The 25556-nt window shown below is 45.7% G+C and overlaps 1 protein-coding gene across 1 annotated transcript in view; it reads right to left on the reverse strand.

Moving 5' to 3' along the window:
- Positions 1-1317: 1317 nt before the first annotated feature.
- ccdc142 (coiled-coil domain containing 142) overlaps positions 1318-25556 on the reverse strand; it is a 165980-nt gene continuing 141741 nt past the window's right edge. The window contains exons 11-13 of the mRNA XM_067982667.1: positions 17984-18164; positions 15889-16100; positions 1318-2258 (exon numbers count right to left, since the gene is read on the reverse strand). Coding sequence (XP_067838768.1) covers positions 1993-2258; positions 15889-16100; positions 17984-18164 — 659 coding nt within the window. The 3' untranslated portion in view covers positions 1318-1992. The remainder of the gene's footprint in view (positions 2259-15888; positions 16101-17983; positions 18165-25556) is intronic.

A 25556-nucleotide genomic window follows, 5' to 3' on the forward strand; every position in this document is an offset into this window, starting at 1 on the left:
ACTCTGAGGTACAGAGGGATCTGGGTGTTCTAGTACATGAATCACAAAAAGTTAATATGCAGGTACAGCGAGTGATTAGGAAGGCAAATGGAATGTTGTAATTTATTGCAAGCGGAATAGAATATAAAAGTAGAGATGTTTTGCTACTGTTGTTCAGGGCATTGGTGAGACCACATCTAGAATACTGTGTGCAGTTTTAGTCTCCTTATTTAAGAAAGGACATAATTGCTTTAGAGGCAGTTCAGAGAAGGTTCACTCAACTGATTCCTGGGATGAGGGGGGTATCTTATGAGGAAAGGTTGGACAAGTTGGGCCTGTATACATTGGAATTTAGAAGAATGAGAGGTGATCTTCTTGAAACATATAAGATCCTGAGGGGACTTGAAGGGGTAAATGCTAAGAGGATGTTTCCGCTTGTGGGAGAGACTAGAACTAGGGGACACAGTTTAAAAATAAGGGGTCTCCCATTTAAGACAGAGATAAGGAGAATTTTTTTCTCTCAGAGGGTCGTGAGTCTGTGGAACTCCCTTCCCCAGAGAGCGGTGGAGGCAGGGTCATTGAATATTTTTAAGGCTGAGTTAGAAAGATTCCTGATTAATAAGGGAGTCAAAGTTTATAGTAGGTAGACAGGAAAGTAGGGTTGAGGTCACAATCAGATCAGCCATGATCTTATCAAATGGCAGAGCAGGCTCGAGGGGCCGAATGGCCGACTGCTGCTCTTAATTCGTATGTTTATGTCTCAGCTGAAAATGAGCACTTCCTCAGTATCCATTGAAATATTAGCCTGCATTAATACAAATCAAAAGAAGCTACAATATTCTATTATATGGTATTGCATTGTATTATTGCTGTAGCACATTGCTCAGATCTCACACAGTGTGTGTAGACTTCTGGTCATCTGATCATAGCAAGATTATTCTTTCTCTTGAGACGAAACAGAAGTGAGCAATCAAAATGTTATTCAGAATCCATACTATGAAGAAAGTGGAACTTTCTCGGTGATTCTGAGTTGGGGATAAAAAAAAATTCAGCCAGGATTCTCACTTCTGATCAACTCATAAGCGAAAGTGTGTGTATCTATGCATGTGGAAATCTGATGAGGACAGGGCTGAACTTGACTCTACCCTAACCCACCACCCCCCAGTTGTATATGACAGACTCATAAGAGAAGTATGGGTATTAGATAAGGTTATAGGAACTCCGCTGCTGTCACTGAAACTGTATCCTAACATCAGTCAGTACCTTCAGGAAAGTGGAGAAAAATTAGAAGGGGGAGGAGGGGGGACATTAAAATAAGTTAAGACTTACACAAAGAGAAACATATTACATTTTTAATATATGTGATTTAAATACAAAATCCTCTATAAGAAAGACAATTAAAGGCAGGTACTCATTAAGTACTATTTGTAGTTTCTTTTGCCTGACCCAAAAAAAAATCAATCACACAAGGCAGCTTCTAAATTGCAACATTAAAAACATTTTTTGGAGGCAGTATAAACCACCCAAAGATTGTATCTTTGGTAAAGATGTTCCATTAGAGTTCAGTGTTCTTTGTATTTAAAAAATGATAAATTATGTAGCTCACTTCCAAATCAAAAAAATACTGGCTTTCAAAATAGCATACTGAATTCCTTCAAACACAAGATAACATAAAATCAGCACTAACACATATGGTAGAAAAATGAATAACATCTATAGTTTTGCCTTATGAAAATTCATTCACCAAAGGAGTTTTTTTTAAGGCTGCTCATCGGCTTTTGAAGTGTTAATGTTTCAGAGCTACAATACAACTCGAGAGTGTCCCTTGAATTTGGGTCAATTGTTGACCATACAGGAAACCTAACACTTTTTCAAGTTCAGGTAGCTCAAGACCTTCAAATCAGTAACACATTTAACTGAAAAATAAAAAATAAAAAACGTTAAAGTGCTTTGTTATAATGCATTTCTATGGATCAACTTTTCCAACATTTGAACCGAAATAGCACTGACTGCTCATTGTTCTGGGGTTTTATTCATACAAGGCAAACAGAGAACTTTCCGGCGTCTATTGCTGTCCACTCGCAGTGCAAGCCACTCCTGCTGATTTACTGCCAAATAGGACTCCGGGTGCCCGGTTGCCCTAATCTTGCTGAGTAACTCAGAACCTGTGGAGGCTTCAGGCTGAAAGACTGCTCTGGTTCTTTCAGCCCGTATATCCAGGCTGTCAAGACTGTTCAAGCTCCTGTGACTGAAGTCGACCGTCCTGGTGGAAGAGGAGCCTACAGCAAAGAAAATATTCATTAGTAGGGTTGTGTGGTCACAGAATCAAAAAGCCAAGCAAAGCCAGTTCTAGCAAACCTATGATCGATCAAAAACAGATTCAATTGCTTGACCCACAAAATTATCAAACAGTTGATATTAATAACAGATCTCCAGCTAATGAAAACATTTTAAAATCCTCAGTTTCAGTGCCATTCCTGTTCAGCTGGAAAATCTGCAGCCAAGCTAATTTTCTGAAACAAATACAATTCGCTGAATTAAGTTACCAAACTTATTTCAATAGGACAGTGTAAATACAGTTTTCAACAACTGTATAAAGCCAAACACATAAAAAAAGGATCTCAAAGCTTAAAATCAAAATAGAATTAAAACACCTCCATTCATCCAAAGAAAACACTCGTTATTTTACTTCAGACTAATTTAACCCAGTCACCCAAATGTAGTATCAAACAGCAGTAATAGTAGAAAGAGAAATTCCTACAAGAAAAACTTCCCTCCCCTCCCTTATATTCATCAGAATAAGGAATGCTAGAGAACGGATTGTTTTTAAAATGGTTACTTTCCTGAAAGAGAACAGTATCTGTAAGGAGTAAGTACACTCAGTATACTACAGTTCTTTTTTATACATGTTTTATTCTGTTATTTTTCTCAATAAGTTTTTTATTTACTTTGACCTGTAATTGAAGAATCCCTCCATAGAGGTCAAGAGAAATTAATTTCAGCAAAGAGGATGTGCTCCAGTAACATGTGCCAGGGATGCCCATGTAACATACCTACATAGTGATAGTTACTTTCTCCTTTAACATTTATGACTGGAATTCAGTACAGATGCCTACCTTGCATTACCATATTCAAATTGACATTCAAATAAAACAATATGTAAAATAGTGCAGGTGCTGGAAATCTGAAATAAAAACATAAAATGCTAGAAATACTCAGCAGGTAAGGCAGCATCTGTAGAGAGAGGAAGGTAGTGTTAACATTTCAGGTCTATGACCCTTTGTTAGAACCCAATAAGGGTTCATAGATCTGAAACGCTTACCCTACCATACTCTCTCCACAGATACTGCCTGATCTGCTGAGTGTTTACAGCATTTCTGTATTTATTTGACATTCAAATAAAAGGATATTGATGTTCTAAGAATAAAGTTGAGAAAAAAAAAATTACATTTTTAAAAAGCTGTAGAAACAAGTAGAACAGTTAAGTGATTGAAGTCTAGCTGTAAGTACAGGGGCTACTCATCCAGGTCAATGACGAGCCCATATTTAGACTAAATGTAAAAAAAAAGTTTAACTTTGTTTACATGTTACAGCAATTGTCGCTGAGGTAATCTTTCAAAATGAATTAGTTTAAATCTCCTCGATTAAGAGTTATTTTTCTTTCCTCTCTCCTGCCTTTACACCTCCCCCTCAATAAGCAGAGATCCAGTCTACTAATAGATGTCGGCTAATGCTGGTTTAAGCTGATCACTGGTTATGCCAAAGAATGGTCTGGGTGGAGTGGAGAGGTAACGTGCTCTCTGATTTGCTAACCCCTCATCATAGGAAATTGCCTGGCACGAGCTGGACACTGTTCCTTGAAGGGAAGGTTGAAGTTGGAATAACAAATGGAAAAGGAGTTTATAGGCCAGTTTAAAAACTGAACTCCACAATACTCCATGAAGGATCTCACTGAGTGAAGTGAACATGTCAAGCTTTTCAGGGCTGATGTCACAATTGCCTTCTTGTGGATTTTTAATCGAACCCAAAGTTAAATCAAGTAAGCTAAAGTCAACTTTATAAAGAAAGCAAACTGTATAGTAGCAGTGTGATGATAGGAGGCTGAGAATTTGCTTCATACTGTAACCTGAAGAGTTTCAATAATATTTTAAAGGTGGGGGGGGGGGGGCGTGGTGGTGGCAGTGACTGAAGACTGAAACACTTCTTTCCTGGTCTACAAAAACATATACTGTGATGCCAAAAAAAGGCAGTTATCTACAATCATTTTTAAAAATTCTAAATTCCTACAGAAAACCTCCATTTTGTGCCATACTGAGTTTGATATGTGTAGAGATATAAGGAAAAAATACAAATACTGGAAATCTGAAAAAACAGCAGAAAATCATGAAAATGCACATCAGGTCAGTTTGTTTTATTAAAAAAGATAGATTAATGTTTTGGGTGTGAGCCTTCATCATAATACTGATATGCTTTTTGAATCATAGAAAGGTTACAGCACGGAAGGAGGCCATTCGGCCCATAGCGGCTCTATGCAAGAGCAATCCAGTTAGTCCCACTCCCCGCCCTATCCCCGTAGCCCTGCAAATTTTTTCCTTTCAAGTACTTATCCAGGTCCCTTTTGAAGGCCACGATTGAATCTGCCTCCACCACCCCCTCGGGCAATGCATTCCAGATCCTAACCACTCGCTGTGTAAAAAGGTTTTTCCTCATGTCACCTTTGGCTCTTTTGCCAATCACCTTAAATCTAAGTCCTTTGGTTCTTGACCCTTCCCGCAATGGGAACAGTTTCTCTCTATCTACCCTGTCTAAACCCTTCATGATTTTGAATACCTCTATCAAATCTCCTCGCAATCTTCTCTGCTCCAAGGAGAACCATCCCAGCTTCTCCAGTCTATCCACGTAACTGAAGTCCCTCATCCCTGCAACCATTCTAGTAAATCCCTTTGGCACCCTCTCTAAGGCCTTCACATCTTTCCTAAAGTGTGGTGCCCAGAACTGGACACAATACTCCAGTTGTGGCCGAACCAGTGTTTTATAAAGGTTCCATTCTTTGTACTCTATTTATAAAGTCCAGGATCCCATATGCTTTTTTAACCACTTTCTCAACCTGCCCTGCCACCTTCAATGATTTGTGCACGTATACCCCCAGATCTCACTGTTCCTGTACCCCTTTTAGAATTGTGCCCTCTAGTTTATATTGCCTCTCCTCGTTATTCCTACCGAAATGTATCACTTTGCATTTTTCTGCATTAAATTTCATCTGCCACGTGTCCGCCCATGCCACCAGCCTGTCTATATCCTCTTGATATCACTATCCTTCTCACTGTTCACTACCCTTCCAAGTTTTGTGTCATCTGCAAATTTTGAAATTGTGCCATGTACACCCAAGTCCAAGTCATTAATATATATCAAGAAAGGCGGTGGTCCAACAGTGACCCTGGGGAAACACCACTGTTCACCTCCCTCCAGTACGAAAAACAACCATTCATCACTTCTCTCTGTTTCCTGTCACTTAGCCAATTGAGTATCCATGTTGCTACTGCCCCCTTTATTCCATGGGCCGCAATCTTGATGATAAGCCTACCATGCAACACTTTATCAATCGCCTTTTGGAAGTCCATATACACATCAACTGTATTGCCCTCGTCTACCCTCTCTGTTACCTCAGCAAAAAACTCTATTAGGTTAGTTAAACACAATTTGCCGTTAACAAATCCGTGCTGGCTTTCCCTCATCAATCCACACTCATCCAAGTGACTGTTAATTCTTCCCAGATTATCATTTCTAAAAGTTTCACACTGAGGTTAAACTGACTGGCCTGTAGTTGCTGGGTTTATCCTTACACTCTTTTTTGAACAAGGGTGTAACATTTGCAATTCTCCAGTCCTCTGGCACCATCCCCGTATCTCCGGATGTTTGGAAGATTATGGCCAGTACCGCTGCAATTTCCACCCCAAGGATTTCACTGAGTGGCTGCAGAACATTCTGGGGGGGGGGGGGGGAGGGTGAACAGCCAGACGTCGTGGTCCATATCGGTACCAACAACATAGGTAGAAAGAGGGATGAGGTCCTGCAGGCAGATTTTAAGGAGTTAGGAAAGAGATTAAGAAGTAGGACCTCAAAGGGTAGTAATCTCCGGATTACTCCCAGTGCCACCTGCTAGCGAGTTATGAAATAGGAGGATAGAGCCGATGAATGCGTGGCTGGAGAGATGGTGCAGGAGGGAGGGCTTTAGATTCCTGGGACATTGGGACCAATTCTGGGGAAGGTTGGACCTGAACAAGCCGGACGGGTTGCACCTCATCAGAACTGGGACCAATGTCCTCGCGGGGAGGTTCGCTAGTGCTGTGGGGGGGGGTTTAAACTAATTTGGCAGGGGGATGGGCACCAGGATGTAGCATTGGAAAGGAGAAACAAGGGGCACAAAGGATCGGGAGAGAAAGATAGCATTACAGCAAGTAATAATACAGTATTAGATGGGATCAGACTAAGAGAAAGTACAAGAAAGTCTAGGACTGATTTGCAGTGCATGTGTGTAAACACATGAAGTGTGGTAAACAAGATTGGTGAGCCGAAGGCGCAAAGAGCCACATGGGAATACGTGTCGTGGCAATAACGGAGACCTGGCTCAAAAAAGGGCAGGATTGGGTACTAAATATTCCTGGATACAAGATGTTCAGGAAAGATAGAGAAGGAAAGAAAAGAGGAGGACGGGGGGGCGGCGGTGGCAGTATTAAGGAGAATATTGCAGTACTGGAGGGAGAGGATGTCCTGGAGGGGTCGAGGACAGAATCTATTTGGTTAGAGTTAAGAAATAAAAGTGTGCCATTACACTATTGGGTGTATTCTATAGGCCACCAACTAGTGGGAAGGATATAGAGGAGCAAATTTGCAGGGAAGTTACAGAGAGGTGCAAAAGCTATGGAGTAATTATAACTGGGGACTTCAACTATCCTAATATAGACTGGGATAACATTAATAATATAATGGGCAAAGAGGGGGAAGGAATTTTTGAAATGTGTTCAGGGTAACTTTCTTGACCAGTATGTTTCCGGCCCAACGAGGAAGGAGGCATTGCTGGACTTGGTTTTAAGGAATGAAGCGGGCCAAGTGGAGGAAGTGTCAGTGGAGGAGCATTTAGGGAGCAGCGATCATAGTATCATAAGGTTTAGAATAGCTATGGAAAAGGACACGGACCACTCTAAAGTAAAAATACTGAATTGGAGCAGGGCCAATTTCAATGGGATAAGAACAGATCTGGCCCGGGTAAATTGGAATCAAAGATTGGCAGGCAAAACAGTAATTGAACAGTGGGCAGCCTTTAAAGAGGAGATGAAGGGTTCCACCTGAAACATTACCTAATCTTTCTCTTTCAGTTGCTGTCTGATCTGCTGCGTATTTCCTGTTTTTATTCTAAATTTTATGTCTGTATTATTCCCAGTGTTAACCAAGTGCAAAATCAGTACAGGAAGAAGTTTTTAACCAGTTTATAAACAATTCCTCAACACTTCATGAAGTATCTCACTGAGTGAAGTGAACATGACAAGCTTTTTAGGGCTGATGTTACAATGGACTTCTTATAGATTCCTAAGCATTTTTGGGGCCTACTCACCCCCTTTGTACCCTGGATTATTGCAGTTCTCATGGGCTCGATTTTGCGATCGCGTTTCCGGCGGGTTCCCAGCGGGGTGGCCCCGAAAATCCCGATATCCGGTCACGTGACCGGATCGCGACGAAATCCCGGCCACTTCCGGGTACCGCGCTGACGTGCGGGGCTGCGCGCGCAAGCCCCGCTGGTGGGAATCCCGCAGGCAATTAAAGCCAGTGGGGTTCCACTTGAGAGTACTTAACTTGCTCGTTGTGGTCAGTTAATGAGCTGAAGCAGCTGTCAAAAGAGGAAGTGTGGGATTTTAGGTTCAAGGCAGTGAGTTTCACACACTGGGGGAAACAGTACCTTTCCAACCAGGCGTGTTGCAGCCAGCAGCCTGTGGCAGGTGCCAAGGTGCGCTCCACGGGGGAGAGCCCTCACCCACGCAGGAGGCCACCGCGTCACATAGGGCAACCCCTGCCCTCCAGCACCCCCCGCCAAGCCAGAGGACAGACCGACACGAAACCGCAGCCCCAGTCCGAGGAACCACCCACCTACCCTGCACAACCCCTCAGACCAACACCTGCCAGATGGGTGGTGCGTTGACATCGTCGGAGGACGAACAGGATGACCAGCCCCAGCAGCCTCGCAGTCCACGCCGTCCGCCTCGGAGACGTGGGGCCCCCCAACACGGTGCTGCGGCACACCCACCTGCACAGCAGGAGGGAGGGCAACCGCAGAGAGAGATGCGTCGCAGGAGGCACTACCCTCCGCACAGGGTGTACAGAGCGAGGCTCAGCTTCATGGACCTCTCCGAGGAGCAGTGCATACGGAGGCTCAGAGTCAATCGCCAGGTAGTCGCCGACATCTGCAGCCTCCTTAACGACGAGCTGCTCCCTGATGGACCAAGCAGCATCTTCCTACCTGTCTCCGTCAAAGTCACCACCGCCCTCAACTTCTTTGCATCCGGTTCCTTCCAGGGTGCCACCGGGGACATCACCGGGGTCTGTCAGTCCTCTGCACACAAGTGCATAAGGCAGGTCACCAATGGGTTGTTCCGCAGGGCCTCCCACTACATCAACTTCGCCATGGACGAGCGCAGCCAGATGGAGAGGGCGGTTGGATTCCATGCCATGGCCGGCTTCCCACGGGTGCAGGGTGTAATCGACTGCACCCACATCGCAATACGGGCACCTCCGCATGAGCCAGGGCTGTTCATCAACAGGAAGGGGTATCACTCCATGAAGGCCCAGCTCATCTGTGACCACCGCCAGAGATTCCTACACGTGTGCGCCAGATACCCCGGCAGCTGCCACGATGCCTTCGTCCTCAGGGAGTCCGCCGTCCCGCCCATCCTGCAGGCACCCAACGCAGGCAACGGCTGGCTCCTCGGCGACAAGGGGTATCCCCTACACACGTGGCTCATGACACCTCTGAGGAACCCCATCACCGAGCCGGAGCGTCGGTACAATGACAGCCACACTGCTACCAGGTCTACAATTGAGCAGACCATAGGGCTTCTCAAGATGCGCTTCAGGTGCCTTGATCGTTCTGGGGGAGCGCTCCAATACACACCATTCAGAGTGGGACGAATCATAGTTGTCTGCTGCGCCCTGCACAACATGGCCCAACAGAGGGGGGTGCCGCTGGAGGAGGCCCCATCCACACCCGCCACCCACATTGAGGAAGGCGAGGGCGAGAAGGAGGAGGAGGAGGAGGAGGAGGAGGAGGAGGCGGAGGAGGAGGAGGCGGAGGAGGAGGAGGCGGACGCGCCAGAGGATGTTGGACGACCCATGCGCCGAGCCGCGACTCACCGGGATGGTCGCCGGGCCAGGGAGGCACTCATACGTCAACGGTTCTCCTAGAGTCAGACACTGCGAGGCGCTCGCATCTCCTCACCTGCACATGCGAGCGGCCATACCAGCCCCCTCCACTGAAGAGTGCTGCCAGTAATCCTGCACCCACAGCAGTGTGCCCAATGGGTGGCAGCAGGTGTTCGCCGTCATGATGGCCTCCACGGAACGCACCTATTGCACAAGCCGGGGAAGAATGGACGAGAGGTGGCAGGAGTGGTGAGAATAGAGTATTTAATATCTCGAATGTGACATTATATAAGAAAAAAAGTACAAATTAATAAACACCCTGGTGTATTCCCTTTGTGATTATAAGGCTTTTGCAATTCTTTTCCGGGAACCCCTACGTGGTGCTACCCCTGTGGCTCCAGCAGAGGTAGTGGCAGGTTGCTCGTCTTCTTGCCTTGACCGGGTAGATGCTTTTGGCGGACGGCCCCTGGGTTTCGGTGCCCGTGACGGCACCTCCACAGACTGCTCCTCCTGCACCGGGGCAGGGGCAGACTCGGCCACCTGGAGAGGAGGCACCATTGCGGGTACTGGTTGAGAGGTGGGCGACGGGTGGGACGTGGGGACGCCTTGAGAGGCGTCCCCGCTTCCATGTCCCCGGTCACCATCATCCCTCTCTTGGCCTCGGCCCACATCACCCCTTCCACCCTGCTGGACGGCAGTTTGGATGGCATGTGTGAGGCCTTGCAAGGCCACCCCTGGTGTATCCCTCAGCCTGTTGATGGCGTCGGAATGTTGCTCACCCTGAATCCGTACAGACGTTGTCAGGGCCTGCATGGACCCGATCTGGAGCTGTGCGTGACGCTCGAGGGAGGCCAGCCTGTCCTCCACCGCAGACAGTCCCGCACCTACCTGCGACACTGTGTCGCCGGTACCCTCCTGTGCCTGCGCCACCAATGCCCACATGCAGGAGTTGGACTCCTCCATCGCCTGCGCTATTGTGGACAATGCGCGCGGCACCTCTGCCAGTACCTCAGCAATTAGCTGGTGGCCCTCGACGACTCTCCTTTTCACTGGTGGCCCCCTGGGTTCAGCATCTGGGTCCGGCTGAGCAGAGCCTGGAGATGAGTGCTCCCTCCGTCGCGGACCCTCCGCGGCTGCCCCTGCCACCAGGGTCTGCTCATGCTCACTCGTGCGCGGTGACTCACCAAGTGCTACCCCAACTAGTTGGCGAGGGGGACCCACCGAGGTGCGTGTCTCTGCGCTGGTGGATGGTTGGCTCTGATGTGACGATGCACCCTCAGAGACCGCCATGTCCTCTGAGGAATCGCCCTCCACGATCGCTTCACCCAAAGACGGACCTGCAAGAGAACAGAGGGCACTTTGAGGCATGTGGACCAACTTGACAGTGCGCCTGATGGCAGGTGATGAGACGGTAACTCGCGATCATGGGTGTTGAGTGTCAGCTTTCCCTTACCGGCCGTTTCGGCAGCGACACACTCGCCATCGCCCACCGACAGGCAATGTCGCGTGCGGGCGAGGTCGAGCGCCTCCACCTCTGCGTCGGTGAGCTCCACCACTTGCGGCGGCCCACCTCCGGTGCGTGCCCTTTCCCTATTGTTCTTGCTTCTCTTCTCCTGTGAAGGCAAAACACAGATGTGTGAGTGGGTGCGTATTGCATCGTGAGACGCATCGAGCATCGGTGTGGTTGGGTTGAGCGTGGGCCACGTGCCCATCCCATTGCATGGGGATTGGGGTGTGTGGTAGTGTTCGGGTGGGGTCAGGGACGGTGGCTACTTGCGTGCACGGCGAGGATGGTGAATGAGTGGCTGTGAGGATTGCTGATGGAGCGCAGTGGTGGCTGTGCAGGAGGGGGTTGTGATCTGTTTGGCGTGATGGTGGGGACGGGATGTGGGAGGGTGCGTTGGTGTACTCACCTTGCCAGACCTAGTCAGGTCATTGAAGCGCTTGCGGCACTGCTCCCAAGTCCTTGGGGTGTTGCCCCTGCTGCTCACCTCCGCCGCCACCTCTGCCCATGCCTTCCTGGTTGCGGCGGCAGGGAACTTGCGTCCATCTTCTGGGAAGAGTGTTTCCCTCCTCCTCCTCACGCCCTCCAGCATCAGCTGCAGTGCCAGGTCTGAAAAACGGGGCGCAGCCTTTCCCCTTTGCTGAGCCATCGTCTCAAACCGCTTGCATGTAGCAGGAGGGGCTTTGGGAGACTGCCCCTTTAACTGGAGCTCCTACATCGCGTCGACGGTACTGCGCATGCGCAGCCGGCCGGCACGCAGCTGGGGAGCGCAGAACCCGGAAGCAGGGCTTAATCAGTTCAATTATCCCGCGATCGCGTGGGGGACGCACACGATTAGCCGTCCGCGTTTTCCACGCTCCCGGAGGACCACCCGCTGGGAACCCGCAGGCCTGCTAAATTCGAGCCCCATATCTTTGATCACTCTCATTGGCAAGTCCCAACTCCCCATTTTTTTGAGAGCAATCTGAGATCTAAGTAAGCTTTCAGTAACATGTCTAGCGAAACAAATAGCAAAACCTATTTGGTAATTGCTTTTTAGTACTGGACTATCTTGCCACTATTAGATCACAATTCAATCTTCAAAAGCTGTAGAGCATCACATCAGACCTTGTTTTTAGTTTAAGATTTCAAACAACTTAATTAAACAATGAGCAAGCAAATAATCTAACTATGATATATATAATGCATTCTTTTACCTAACTCCTCACGTAGACAAAATAATAAGAGTTGTAAGCTATTATTTTATCAATAACTTTTATAAATTTAGTCCTTTTCTTTCTTACATACTTTTCTGACTGCAGGCATTAGCTGGTCTATCTTTTCTGTCCATGTGAAGTTTCCAATCGGTTTGACTACCCTCTGATAACTCAAGTCAATGAATAAATCCAGCCACCAACTGGATAAAGTACAACATTTTTGTCATAGTAACCTAATGTTAAGTTTGCTTAAACCTAAATATAAGTGTACACATACAAAAAGCTTAAATGGCTAATACATGAAAAACAGCACTGCTCACAGTAAATCAGAGGCTGTGTTGCTGGGATGGTGGTAAGGAAGTGGAAAAGTGAAGGGGTTTAGGAAGGGAATTCCAGAGCGTAGAGCATAGGTATGGGGTTGCACAAGAGGCCAGAGTCAGTATCCTGGACATACTGTGGAAACCCTATCTTTGGATAATTAAAGGCACCCATTATGGCTCTGTTATTCATTCATTTTTCTCTAATCTGTCGACAATCTCCATCTCTATCTCCTCTCCACTGGTCTATAATATACTCCCAATAGAGTAACAGTTCTCTGTTAATTCCTTAACTCGATCCAAATTCAACTTTTGCACCCCCCCTCCATGCCATCATATGTTCTAGTGCTTTAATGGAATCTTTGATTATTACTGCCACCCCATCTCCCCTTTTTCCTATTCCATCTCTCCTAAATATATTGTAATCAGGAATGTTCAGCTCAGTGTCCTGTCCTAGCCTAAGCCACACATCTGTTCATGCTATTACATTATACCCCCAATGCAATTTGTGGCTTTAGCTCACCAATTTTATTCATAGTGTACTTTGAGTAATAATATACAGCGCAAACCTGCCTCTGTTTGGCAATCTTAATTTGTTTTAATCCCTTTGCCTTCTTTTTATTAATTCATTTTTTTTTGATTTGGGATATGGGTGTCGCTGACAAGGCCAGTATTTGTTGCCCTTGAGAAGGCGGTGGTGGGCACTTATGTGGCTAGTCCAGTTGAGTTCCTGGTCAATGGTGGCCTCCAGGATGAGGGGGATTCATTGATGGTAATGCCATTGAATGTCAACAGTGGATGGTTAGGCTCTCTCGTTGGAGATGGTCATTGCCTGGCACTCGAGTGGCACGAATGTTACTTGCCACTTATCAGCCCAATCCAGGATGTTGTCCAGGTCTTGCTGCAAGCCGGCATGGACTGCTTCATTATCTAAGCAATTGTGAATAGAGATGAACATTGTATTCCAACACAATCTGTAGCCTCATGGCCCGGCATATCCCTTACTCGTCCATCACCATCAAACTAGATGACGAACGCTGGTCAATGAGCAGCACAGGCGTGCCTGAAAATGAGGTGCTAAACTAGTGAAGCTACAACACAGGACTACATGCATGCTATGGACAGAGCCAAGCGATCCCACAACCAACGATCAGGTCGAAACTCTGCTGTCCTACCGCATCCAGTTGCGAGTGGTGTGGACAATTAAGCATCTTTGAAAGTAGATAAATCGCCAGGCCCGGATGAAATGTATCTCAGGCTGTTAAGAGAGGCAAGGGAGGAAATAGCGGCGGCTCTGACCATCATTTTCCAATCCTCTCTCGCTACAGGCGTGGTGCCGGAGGACTGCTAACGTTGTACCGTTGTTTAAAAAGGGAGAAAGGGATAGTCCGAGTGGGCAAATTATTGGAAAAAATTCTGAGGGACAGTATTAATCGTCAGTTAGAAAGGCACAGGTTAATCAAGGACGGTCACGATGGATTTGTTACGGGAAGGTTGTGTCTGACTAACTTGATTGCATATTATTGAGGAGGTAACAGGGAGGGTCGATGAGGGTAGTGCGTTTGATGTAGTTTACATGGATTTTAGCAAGGCTTTTGACAAGGTCCCACATGGCAGATTGGTCAGAAAAGTAAAAGCCCATGGGATCGACGGGAAAGTGGCAAGTTGGATCCAAAATTGGTTCAGTGGCAAGAAGCAAAGGGTAATGGTCGACGGGTGTTTTTGTGACTGGAAGGCCATTTCCAGTGGGGTTCCACAGGGCTCAGTACTAGGTCCATTGCTTTTTGTGGTATATATTAATGATTTAGACTTAAATGTAGGGGACGTGATTAAGAAGTTTTCAGATGATACAAAAATTGGCCATGTAGTTGATAGTGAGGAAGAAAGCTGTAGACTGAGGGAAGATATCAATGGACTGGTCAAGTGGGTAGAAACGTGACAAATGGAATTCAATCCAGAGAAGTGTGAGATAATGCATTTGGGGATGGCAAACAAGGCAAGGGAATACACAATAAATGTGAGGATACTGAGAAGTGTAGAGGAAGTTTGGGACCTTAGAGTGCATGTCCACAGATCCCTGAAGGTAGCAGGACAGGTAGATAAGGTGGATAAGAAGACATACGGGATACTTTCCTTTAATAGCCGAGGCATAGAATGTAAGAGCAGGGAAGTTATGCTAGAACTGTATAAAACACTAGTTAGGCCACAGCTTGTGTACTGCATACAGTTCTGGTCACCACATTACAGGAAAGATGTGATTGCACTAGAGGAGGGTACAGAGGAGATTTACGAGGATGTTGTCAGGACTGGAGGTTTCAGCTATGAGAAAAGATTGGATAGACTGGGGTTGTTTTCCTTGGAACAGAGGAGGCTGAAGGGAGATTTAATTGAGATGTATAAAATATGATGGGCCTAGATAAGAGTGGATAGGAAGGACCTATTTCCCTTAGCAAATAGGTCAATAACCAGGGGGCATAGATTTAAAGTAATTGGTAGGAGGATTAGCGAGGAGTTGAGGAGAAATTTTTTCACCCAGAGGGCGGTAGGGGTCTTCCTCAAAGGGTGGTAGAGGCAGAAACCCTCATCACATTTAAAACATACTTGGGTACATACTTGAAGTGCCGTAACCCACTAGGCTACGAATCAAGAGCTGGAAAGTGGGATTAGGCTGGATACCTCTTTTTCGGCTGGCAGACATGATGGGCCAAATGGCCTCCTTCTGTGCTGTAAATTTCTATAATTCTATGTACATAAGATATGAATTCCAGAGGTGAGATCAGAGTGACTGTCCTCAGGGGGACCTCAAACTGGCAACAGCAGCCAGAGTTTTTGTCTGAGCCTAGGAAGAGCAGCTTGCTTCTTCTGGTCCCACAAAATTAAAAATTTCTATGCCCTTTTTGAGCAGCATCCAAAGGTCCCTTTTAGGACTGCTGGTCTGGTCGCTCATTGCCTGGTACATACAGACGGAGCTTGCACAGTGCATGCTCCACCCATTTGTAGGACCCTGATGTACACATTTAAGCAACCTTACGCCCATTTCAGGTGAGTGGGTTGCTAGTCCATTAACAAGCCTGCCTGAAAATTGTATCAGGTGGGCCTTTGGCATCCACCCCATCCTCCCCCCGCCCCGATTTTCAACTGCCGGCACCCTGTTTTTCAGGTGAGAAACAGGTGGTCGTCAGTTGATTATTGCACTACTTTGTCAGCATCTCAGGTCAACTGTAAAACAGGCCTGATGGAGACTTCTACTGTTACACTTATAAAAGAACTTTGAGACCATTTAGGTGAGGCAGTACTGAACAACGCCAACTTGCTCGGCATTGTATATTGTCTGGTGCTCTGGTTTCCTTCAAAACCATCGAGCAAATACAGCCATCATGTTTTGGAGGAAACCATGTAACCCAGCTTGTTCACCAATATACAAGATTAAGTCAAGGTTACTTCAGAATTTACAAACAATAGAAAATTACTTAACACGTACAGCATCTCATCAATGGCTCCCAGGTGTTTGATGGGACATAGACCTTCCTGGTAGGTTGCTGAAGGAGGCAGATGATGGCATTGTCCACTTGATGGAAGACACGGAGAGAAAGGACAGCCTGTCTGATTTCTGATGACAACTGCTGTTCTTCTGAACAGATTAAGTCTCTGATCATTTCAAAATCCTGCTTCAGCTGCAAGGCACCCTGGAGACTAAAGGACACAAACAACAAATTCACAATTTAATACAGTAGTTACATCTGTTGTGATGTTACAATATATACAGAAGAATATATATCCTACTGGAATAAAATTATTACCCATCTTAAACTGAAATGGTTTGCAGAAAGGAAATAGATGCAAGTAAGTAGCCTGAACCTTCAATCTGTTTATAATTATTTAATAATAGACACAGGTGGATTCACAGATTTAACAACAAAAAACAACAACTTGCATTTAAAGGTACAGTGGTGTTGAGGTTATGTTACTGAACGTGAGTTCAAATCCCACCATTGCAGTTTGAGAATTTGAATTCAGTTTACAAAACCTGGAAATAAAAAGCTAGTATCATTAAAAGTGACCATGAAGCCATCGGATTGTCATAAAAACCCAAATGGTTCATTAATGTTCTTTAGGGAAGGAAACCTGCTGTCCTTACTCAGTCTGACCTATACGTGGCTCCAGTTCCACACCACTAAAGTGGCCTAGCAAGCCACTCAATTGTACAAGGGAAACTCAGGATGGGCAATAAATGCCAGCCTCGCAAGCAACGACCACATCGCAAGAATGATTAAAGAAAAGAAAAGTATAGCACTTCACAAAGTATGAAGAAAAATGGAAGTCAAGCCAAAGATGGAGGGGTGAGCAATAGCTTGGTGAAAGAGGTGGGTTTTAAGGGGTGTCTTAAAGGAAGAGAGGGAGGTGAAGAGAGAGAGAGGTTTAAGAAGGGAATTCAATAGAGTGGGACCTAGGCGGATGAAGGTACAATGCCAATAGTGGGGAAAAGTGGGGGGGCGATGAACAAGAGGCCAGAAACAGAAAGCTTGGGGGGAAGATTTAGGGCTGGAGAAGGTTTCAGAGATAGGGAGGTGTGAGGCCATGAAGGGATTTAAATGCAAAGATGAGAATTTTACATTTGAGACTTTGGGGGATCAGGAGCCAATGTCAGTCAATGAGGACAGAATGTGATTTGGTCTGTGATAAGATATGGATAATAGAATTTTGGATCAGCTGAAGTTTCTGGAGGGTGGGAGGAGAGCATTGGAGTATATTGAGGCTGGAGATGACCAAATGCATGAATGAGCGTTTCAGCAGCAGATGGGCTGAGATAGGGGGACAGATGGATGATGTTATAGAGGTGGACATAGGCTGTCTTTATGATGGAGAGGATATATGAGGTGAGAAGCTCAGCTCAGGTCAAACAAGATACCAAGGTTGCTAACAGTCTGGTTCCGCCGGAGGCCGTGGCTAAGGAGGGGGATAGAGTCAGTAACGTATGGAGTTTGCAGCAGGGACAACGGATTTGATCTTCTCAATGCTTAGCGGGAGGATGTTACAAATCATCCAAGATTGGATGTCAGACAAGCAGTCTGACAACACAGAAGCAGTGGAGGGGGGTCAAGAAGGGTGGTTAGTGCTGATGCCCTTAGAACTCTGGATTCCAATCATAAGAGGAGGAGGAGAACATTTTAAATTCTTGTCACACAGCATTAAGTCCCACATCAAAAATCAAGTTATAATGGGGCAGTAAGAAAATATTGGCACCAGTAACATGATTCCAACAACAAAGCATGATTGGGAAAGTTTAATACTGGAAAAAAAATGTTATTCAAACCTCGAGTGTATTACAACTTTTTAACACACGCCCACCATGCTTATTCCTTATGTAACATCAGTTTTTATTTAGCTGTATAAAAGCACAACAGTTTTTTAAAAATTAGTTGCTGAAATTATTAGCAAGCAATAATAAAATATTTTGGAATTGGAGTGCTTTCTAGCCAGTTGTACAAATAAAATTGAGTACGGCAGAGACAAGCTTTGAAATACTTATTTTTCACAGGATATACAACATTTAATAAAATTACTTGAAAGAAGACCTGAATTTTATCTTTTGCTTCAGTATATGATCCATCCAGGCCTCCATAAAAGCAGTCAAGGCCTCTGTTAATGGAATGGTTTGAGCATCTTCTGGAAGCGGCTGAATGCCCTCCAGAATCTGACCAATCACAGTCTGTACAGCAGCAGTTGCGTATTCATTGGGTTTACTGGGGAGCTCAACTGAAATGGAAAAAAAAAGTTATTATTCATACTACATTTGAAAAACAGAATTTGATTACCTGAAGGGTATCTCCAATGTTTGATAGTGGAGATTTGGATACCTTAAAGATGACATATTTGACTCAACCAGATGCTTTGGAGGGAGAAAGGAGTTAAACAAACCAAATATATTTAGCAATTATTCTACTCAACTATCAGTTTCATTCATAAATTGTATAACCTACTCTGAATTCTAGAAGATACAGCACTCAAACTCATCATTCCTAATAAGATACTATTCATCAAATCCTTAATCTCCTTCCCTCAACTGTTTTACCACAAGTTTGTTTGTCTCTTGCACTTACAAAAAAATAAAAATCATGGGCTCAATATTGCCAGGGCTGCGGGTTTGCGGTGGGGGGGCGCCCGGCGAAATCAGTCTGCCCCGCGCGCGATCACAGCCTAATTGGATCCACTTACCTGGCCTTCTGGGTTCCCCACTGCTGAGCTGCGCATCGGGCGGACTGCGCATGCGCAGTAAGGTCTGTCAGCTGGAGGAGCTCTATTTAAAGGGGCAGTCCTCCACTGACTGATGCTGCAACAAATAGGAAAAAATACAGCATGGAGCAGCCCAGGGAAAGGCTGCTCCCAGTTTAATGATGCCTCACTCCAGGTATCATTAGATGGGGTGAGGAGGAGGGGGAGGACAGAGATCTTCCCCCTGGCGAGCGGGAGGAAGTGGCCTGGCTCGAGGTGGCAGAGGAGGTCACCTGCACCAACATATCGCCCAACTGCATACAGTGCAGGAGGCGCTCCAATGACCTAAGTAGGTCAGCCAAAGTGAGTACACTTACTCATTCCCCTACACTCCGTCTGCCACATCACCGCCCCCACCCCACATCTCCTTCTGCACTGCCAACACTACTCTGTCACATCAACCCTCACACCCACTCAAACCTACTCAAACCTCATCCTCATCTTACCTGCACTTACTCATCTCGCCAGTACTCATTTCACCACTACGACTCAACCCAATCCTCATACAATTTCATGGCTCTATCTCATACTCACCCTCTCATGCATCTCTTTCACGGTCAGCCGCACTCAACCTGCCACTACCTGTGCTGCAGCCACAGGGCATGCATCACATATGAGCAGTAGGAAGCGTAAGGCAAACGTGTTGTGAGCATGAAGGGGATGCACAAGGGTGTTTGAGGGTTTGTCATGGTTTTTACTTCTATTGATTTCTGACCAACTCACGTCACATATTATATTGGCACCACTACTGCCACGTCTTTGCGAATCTTGTCTGGTTCATGCAATAATGCCCTTTCCTGAGGATCACAATGAAGACCCACACCTGATGCCACCCATTGTGTCACTGCAAAGTGGGTGTAGGTGCATTTGCAGGGCTCTTTTGTGCAGACGACTGAGAGACGTCGGCGATGTCCCCGGTGGCACCCTGGAAGGATGCGGAGGAGAAGTTGTTGAGAGCAGTGGTGACTTTGACAGCGACAGATAAGAAGATGGTGCTCGGGCTAGCCAGGAGCAGCTCGGCATGAAGGAGGCTGCAGATGTCCACGACTACATGTTGAGTGACTCTGAGCCTCCGTGTGCACTGCTGCTCAGAGAGGTCCAGGAAGCTGAGACTCGGTCTGTGGACCCTGTGGCGAGGGTAGTGCCCCCTGCGACGCATCTCTCTCTGCGGTTGCCCTCCCTCCTGCTGTGCAGGTGGATGTGTCAAAGCACTGTGTTGTGGAGCTCCACGTGTCAGAGGTGGACGGCTTGGCCGACGAGGCTGGTGATGCTGTTCGCCCTCCGAGGAGGTCATGACTGCAGCTACGGCGGCCCCCATCGGGAAGATGTACATCTGAGGGGGTCCGCAAGGTAGGTACATGTCTCTGGACCCCGGGGTAAGTGTGCAAGTTGGTGAATTTGATTGTCAGGAGGAGGGTGGTGGAGGCCAAACTTTGTCCAAAGTGACAGAGTGGCCTCTTGCGATGAGTGAGGGTCTCCCCCACCACCTGTCAAATGGACATTTGCAGCTGCCACAGGCTGATAGCTGCAACAAGTCCATTTCAACTGGGAGTGTTTCCCCCAGTATGGGAAACAGTCCCAGTTGTTTCTAAAATCCCACCCCTCCTGACATATTCCCTTAATCAGGTCTGTTAATGACCTGAAATAGCAAGATAAATATTGTCAAGTGGCACCCCGCTGGCTTTAATTGCCTACGGGAGTCCCACATGCGGGGGCTGCGCGCGCACGCCGGTGCGTCTGTGGGGAACCCGGAAGTGGGCGGGTTGGAGCCGGGCTCCCGACCCGCTCCGGGATTCCGACCCGCTCCGGGATTCCCCGATTTTCGGAGCCCCCCCCCCCCCCCCCCGCCAGGAACGCACCCGATAGCGGGTGCTAAAATGGAGCCCCTTGTGTATGTGCAGGATAAGTTTATACAAATCTAGGGATGTAAATTTTGGAAAAAGCATTTATTAGTTAAGATAAAAATGTCAAAAACATTAAATCACAGTAAAAATCAATAATAATCGGATATGATTTGTGCTAACCAAACTACCTTTATTTTGTTTTATTATTAAATAAACATATCAGCAATTTGTTGTGCTCAAACTAGTGGGTACTAACTCCTTCTGCGGGTTGTGCTATGTACTGGCTGTTGTACTTGGAGCTTGCCAGACATATTCCAGGAGATTATGTTGTATCGGGGGAGTGTCCAGTAGATGGTCTTTGGAATAGGAGAGGAGGGGTGTCGTAAGTTGGAGAGATGGTGAATAGGTTTTGGTTCACCATCCCTGTGTGAACCTTGGCAGGCTGCTGGGAGGGTGTAAAGTTGCTGCAAAGACCTAATTTGCTGGTGGCCCCATTGGGTTCTGATTTGAAGGAAATGCAGATAGCTCTAGCTGTGTGACATGTGGGCCTCCTGTAGGTGCCTAACTCCCATTTTTGCTTGTTGGCAGATTTAATGTTTTCCCAGCTATCAAATTAGTTGTCTTTTCAAGCATTGAATCTGCCGCTGGGGTTTTGAGTGCACAGTGCTTCCTGTTTGTAAAGCTTAGATAGTACTTTGTATTAAGAGTAAGAAGGAGCACTTTTGTCTTGGTCAGCATAGAGGAGACTGGTGCTCAGTTGAGTACTAAAAATAAAGCAGGAGTGATGAAAATTAAGAACGTATTAAACTGCCTGTATAGCAACATATAGAGCATTAGCAACAACAATTGTGATAAGTCAAAAAGTGTGAGAAATACACCATCAGGGCACGATGCATGTAGCATAAGAAATAAAAAAAATGAGTTAGAAGCACAAATTCAGCTTAAAAGGTATGATGTAGTAGCCATTACAGAGACCTGGCTACAAGCTGAGCATGGCTGGGAGCTAAATATTCCAAGCCATAAGATTGTTAGAAAGGACAGTGAAATTGGAAAGGAGGAGGAGTAGCAATATTGACGAAAGATGCAATTACAGCAGTAGAAAGAAAGGATTTCAGTAAGGTTGATCTGGCAGATGGAAACATTATGGGATAGATTTTGACTTTGTGTGATAGTATAAAATGGGTGATAGCGAATCAGCAACCCATTTTACAGAGATGTTAAACAAATATTTTGTATCAATCTTCACAGTAGAAGGCACAAAAAACATACCAGAAACAGTGGGGTAACAAGGATCTAGTGAGAGTGAGGAACTTAAAGTAATTAATATTAGTAAAGAAAAAGTACTGGAGAAATTAATGGGACTAAAAGCCGACAAATCCCCTGGACCCGATGGCCTACATCCTTGGGTTCTAAAAGAGGTGGCTGCAGAGATAGTGGCTGCATTGGTTGTTATCGTCCAAAATTTCCTAGATTCTGGAACAGTCCCAGTGGATTGGAAGTTAGCAAATGTAACACCTCTATTCAAGAAAGGAGGGAGAGAGAAAACAGCAAACTACAGGCCAGTTAGCCTGACATCAGTCGTCGGGAAAATGCTGGAGTCTATTATTAAGGACGTGGTAACGGGGCACTTAGAAAATCATAATATGATTAGGCAGAGTCAACATGGTTTTATGAAAGGGAAAACGTGTTTGACAAATCTATTAGAGACTTTGAGGATGTAACTGGCAGGGTAGATAAAGAGGAACCAGTAGATGTAATATATTAACATGGATAGGGGATTGGTTAACAGACACAAAACTGATAGTAGGAATAAATGGGTCATTTTCAGGTTGGCAGGCTGTAACTAGTGGGGTGCCGCAAGGATCAGTGCTATTTACAAACTATATTAATGTCTTAGATGAAGGGACTGAGTGTAATGTATCGAAGTTTGCTGACGATACAAAGCTAAATGGGAAAGTAAGCTGTGAGGAGGACACAAAGAGTCTGCAAAGGGATATAGACAGGTTAAGTCAATGGGCAAGTAGGTGGCAGATGGAGTATAATGTGGGGAAATGTAAGGTTATTCACTTTGGTAGGAAAAATAGAAAAACAGAATATTTTTTAAATGGTGAGAAACTATTAAATGTTGGAGTTCAGAGGGATTTGGGTGTCCTTGTACATTAAACACAGGAAGTTAACATGCAGGTACAGCAAGCAATTAGGAAGGCAAATGGCATGTTGGGCTTTACTGCAAGGGGGTTGGAGTACAAGAGTAAGGAAGTCTTGCTGCAATTGTACAGGGCTTTGATGAGACAACACCTGGAGTACTGTGTGCAGTTTTGGTCTCCTTGCCTTAGAGACGGTGCAACAAAGGTTTGCTAAATTGATTCCCGGAATGAGAGGGTTGTCCTATGAGGAGAGATTGAGTAGAATGGGCCTATACTCTCTGGAGTTTAGAAGAATGGGAGGTGATCTCATTGAAACATAAGATTCTGAGAGGGCATAACAGGGTAGATGCTGAGAGGCTGTTTCCCCTGGCTGGCGAGTCTAGAACTAGGGGGCATAGTCTCAGGATAAGGGGTCGGCCATTTAGGACTGAGATGAGGAGAAATTTCTTCATGTAGAGGGTTGTGAATCTTTGGAATTCTCTACGTCAGAGGGCTGTGGATGCTCAGTCGTTGAGTATATTCAAGGCTGAGATCGATAGATTTTTGGACTCTAATGGAATCAAGGGATATGGGGACTGGGTGGGAAAGTAGAGTTGAGGTCGAAGATCAGCCGGTATCTTACTGAATGGCGGAGCAGGCTCGAGGGGCTGTATGGCCTCCTCCTGCTCCTACTTCTTATCTCTCCCGATTTTTATTTACATTGACTTCAAGAGTAACTCCCCTGCTGTTCTTCAAATAGTGCCATGGGATGTTTCAGGAGTGAAATCAAGAAGCACTTTTTCGCTCAAAGGGTAGTGGAAACTCTCTCCCCCAAATGGCTGTGGATGCTATGTCAATTGAAATTTTCAAGATTGAGATCGATAGATTTTTGTTTGGTAAGGATATCAATGAATATGCATCAAAGGCGGGTAAATGGAGCTGAGGATCAGCCATGATCCGATTGAATGGCGGATCAGGCTCGTGGGATTAAATGGCCTACTTCTTTTCCTATGTTCCTATATCCCAACATTATGTCCTGATCCCTAACTATAGAACACTCTTCCCCCTACACCACCAGTGTTAATTACATTTCTATTTCCCTGCTGTCATCTTAACAGCTTTTGTCAGCAAGACTACCAGTTTAGTGCTTTGAGCACCTGGCCACCGAGAACCGGTTCGATGTTGCCCAACCTCATTTCACTCAAAGCACTTACAGTCAAAGAGTGGAGACTTTCATCCCATCAATCTGGGTTGGATATGACTTGAGCCCATTTGTCAGAAATAACCGCAACTCCTTCCCATATTAGGAATATTTTTAATAAACATCATACTTATTTTTTTGTTTAGGGATTCTTCATTTCATCTCTCTCCATTCCAGGCCCAAGCAGTTTCTAATAGAAGCACATCTACAGATTCATGAAGTCACATTTTGAATGAATGCTTAGCACACATTTAGTTTAGATAAATTCAACATTCCAAGTTTAGACAACTAAGAGTCCAAGCAATATTTTGTTAAAAGTCAATTATTTTTAAACCTTTGCCATAACAATTTTGACTGGTATTGTTTGAACTAATTGTTGTTTTTAAGATGTACCAGACAAAGTCCCAATTTTAATACGGGACGGCAGTTATGCAGGAGGGATGGAGGCGGGCTGCATACTGTCCTAAATTCAGCAGTGTGAGGCCCGGGAGATTTTAAAATCCCAGGCTTACATGAAAAATAGGAGCAGGAGTAGGCCATTCAGCCCTGTGAGCCTGCTCCACCATTCAATATGATCATGGCTGATCCTCTATCTCAATACCATATTCCCGCTCTCTCCCCTTACCCTTAGTATCACCAAGGCCCTGTAAAATTGCAGTAAGACATCCTTGCTCCAGTACTCAAATCCTCTTACAATGAAGACCAACATACCATTTGCCTTCCTAACTGCTTGCTGCACCTGCATGTTTGCTTTCAGTGACTGGTCAAATGTAAGGAATCTTACAACACCAGGTTATAGTCCAACAGTTTTATTTGAAAATCACAAGCTTTCGGAGATTATCTCCTTCGTCAGGTGAGTGAGTGAATGAGAGGTTCTCAAATCGCATATCTTATATTAGGCTGGGACACCATCACACCAATCAAAGTTGTCGTTGGTGTTCAGACAGGTTAGCCACGGAAAACAGTAGGTCCCACTGGTGTACAAGGACACCCAGGTCCATTTGTTCATCAACATTTCCCAATCTATCACCATTTAAATAATTCTCTGCCTTTCTGTTTTTCCTTCCGAAGTGGTAACTTCACATTTATCCACATTATACTGCACCTGCCATGTATTTGCCCACTCACTCAACTTGTCTAAATCGCCTTGAAGCCTCTTTGCATCCTCCTCACAACTCACGATCCCACCTAGTTTTGTGTCGTCAGCAAACTTGGAAATATTACATTTGGTTCCCTCATCCAAATCATTGATATATATTGTGAATAGCTGGGGCCCAAGCACCGATCCCTGCGGTACCCCACTAGTCACCGGCTGCCACCCCGAAAAAGACCCATTTATTCCTACTCTCTGTTTCCTGTCTGTATATTACCCCCAATCCCATGTGCTTTAATTTTGCACACTAACCTCTTATGTGGGGCTTTATCAAAGGCCTTTTGAAAATCCAAATACGCCACACCCACTGGTTCTCCCTTATCTATTCTACCAGTTACATCCTCAAAAAACTCCAGTTGGTTTGTCAAACACGATTTCCCTTTCATAAATCCATGCTGACTTTATCTAATCCCGTTGATACTTTCTTAAGTGTCCTGTTATCACACCCTTCGTCTGCATAGGCCCGTCAGCCTCTCGTCCAAAACCGGCGGAAAGCGATAGCTGACTGTCGGGCGAAAGCGGAATGTCAGCCAAGAAACTGACGATAGTGAT

The sequence above is a fragment of the Heptranchias perlo genome, chromosome 1, assembly GCF_035084215.1.
Source record: "Heptranchias perlo isolate sHepPer1 chromosome 1, sHepPer1.hap1, whole genome shotgun sequence".
Lineage (NCBI taxonomy): Eukaryota > Metazoa > Chordata > Chondrichthyes > Hexanchiformes > Hexanchidae > Heptranchias > Heptranchias perlo.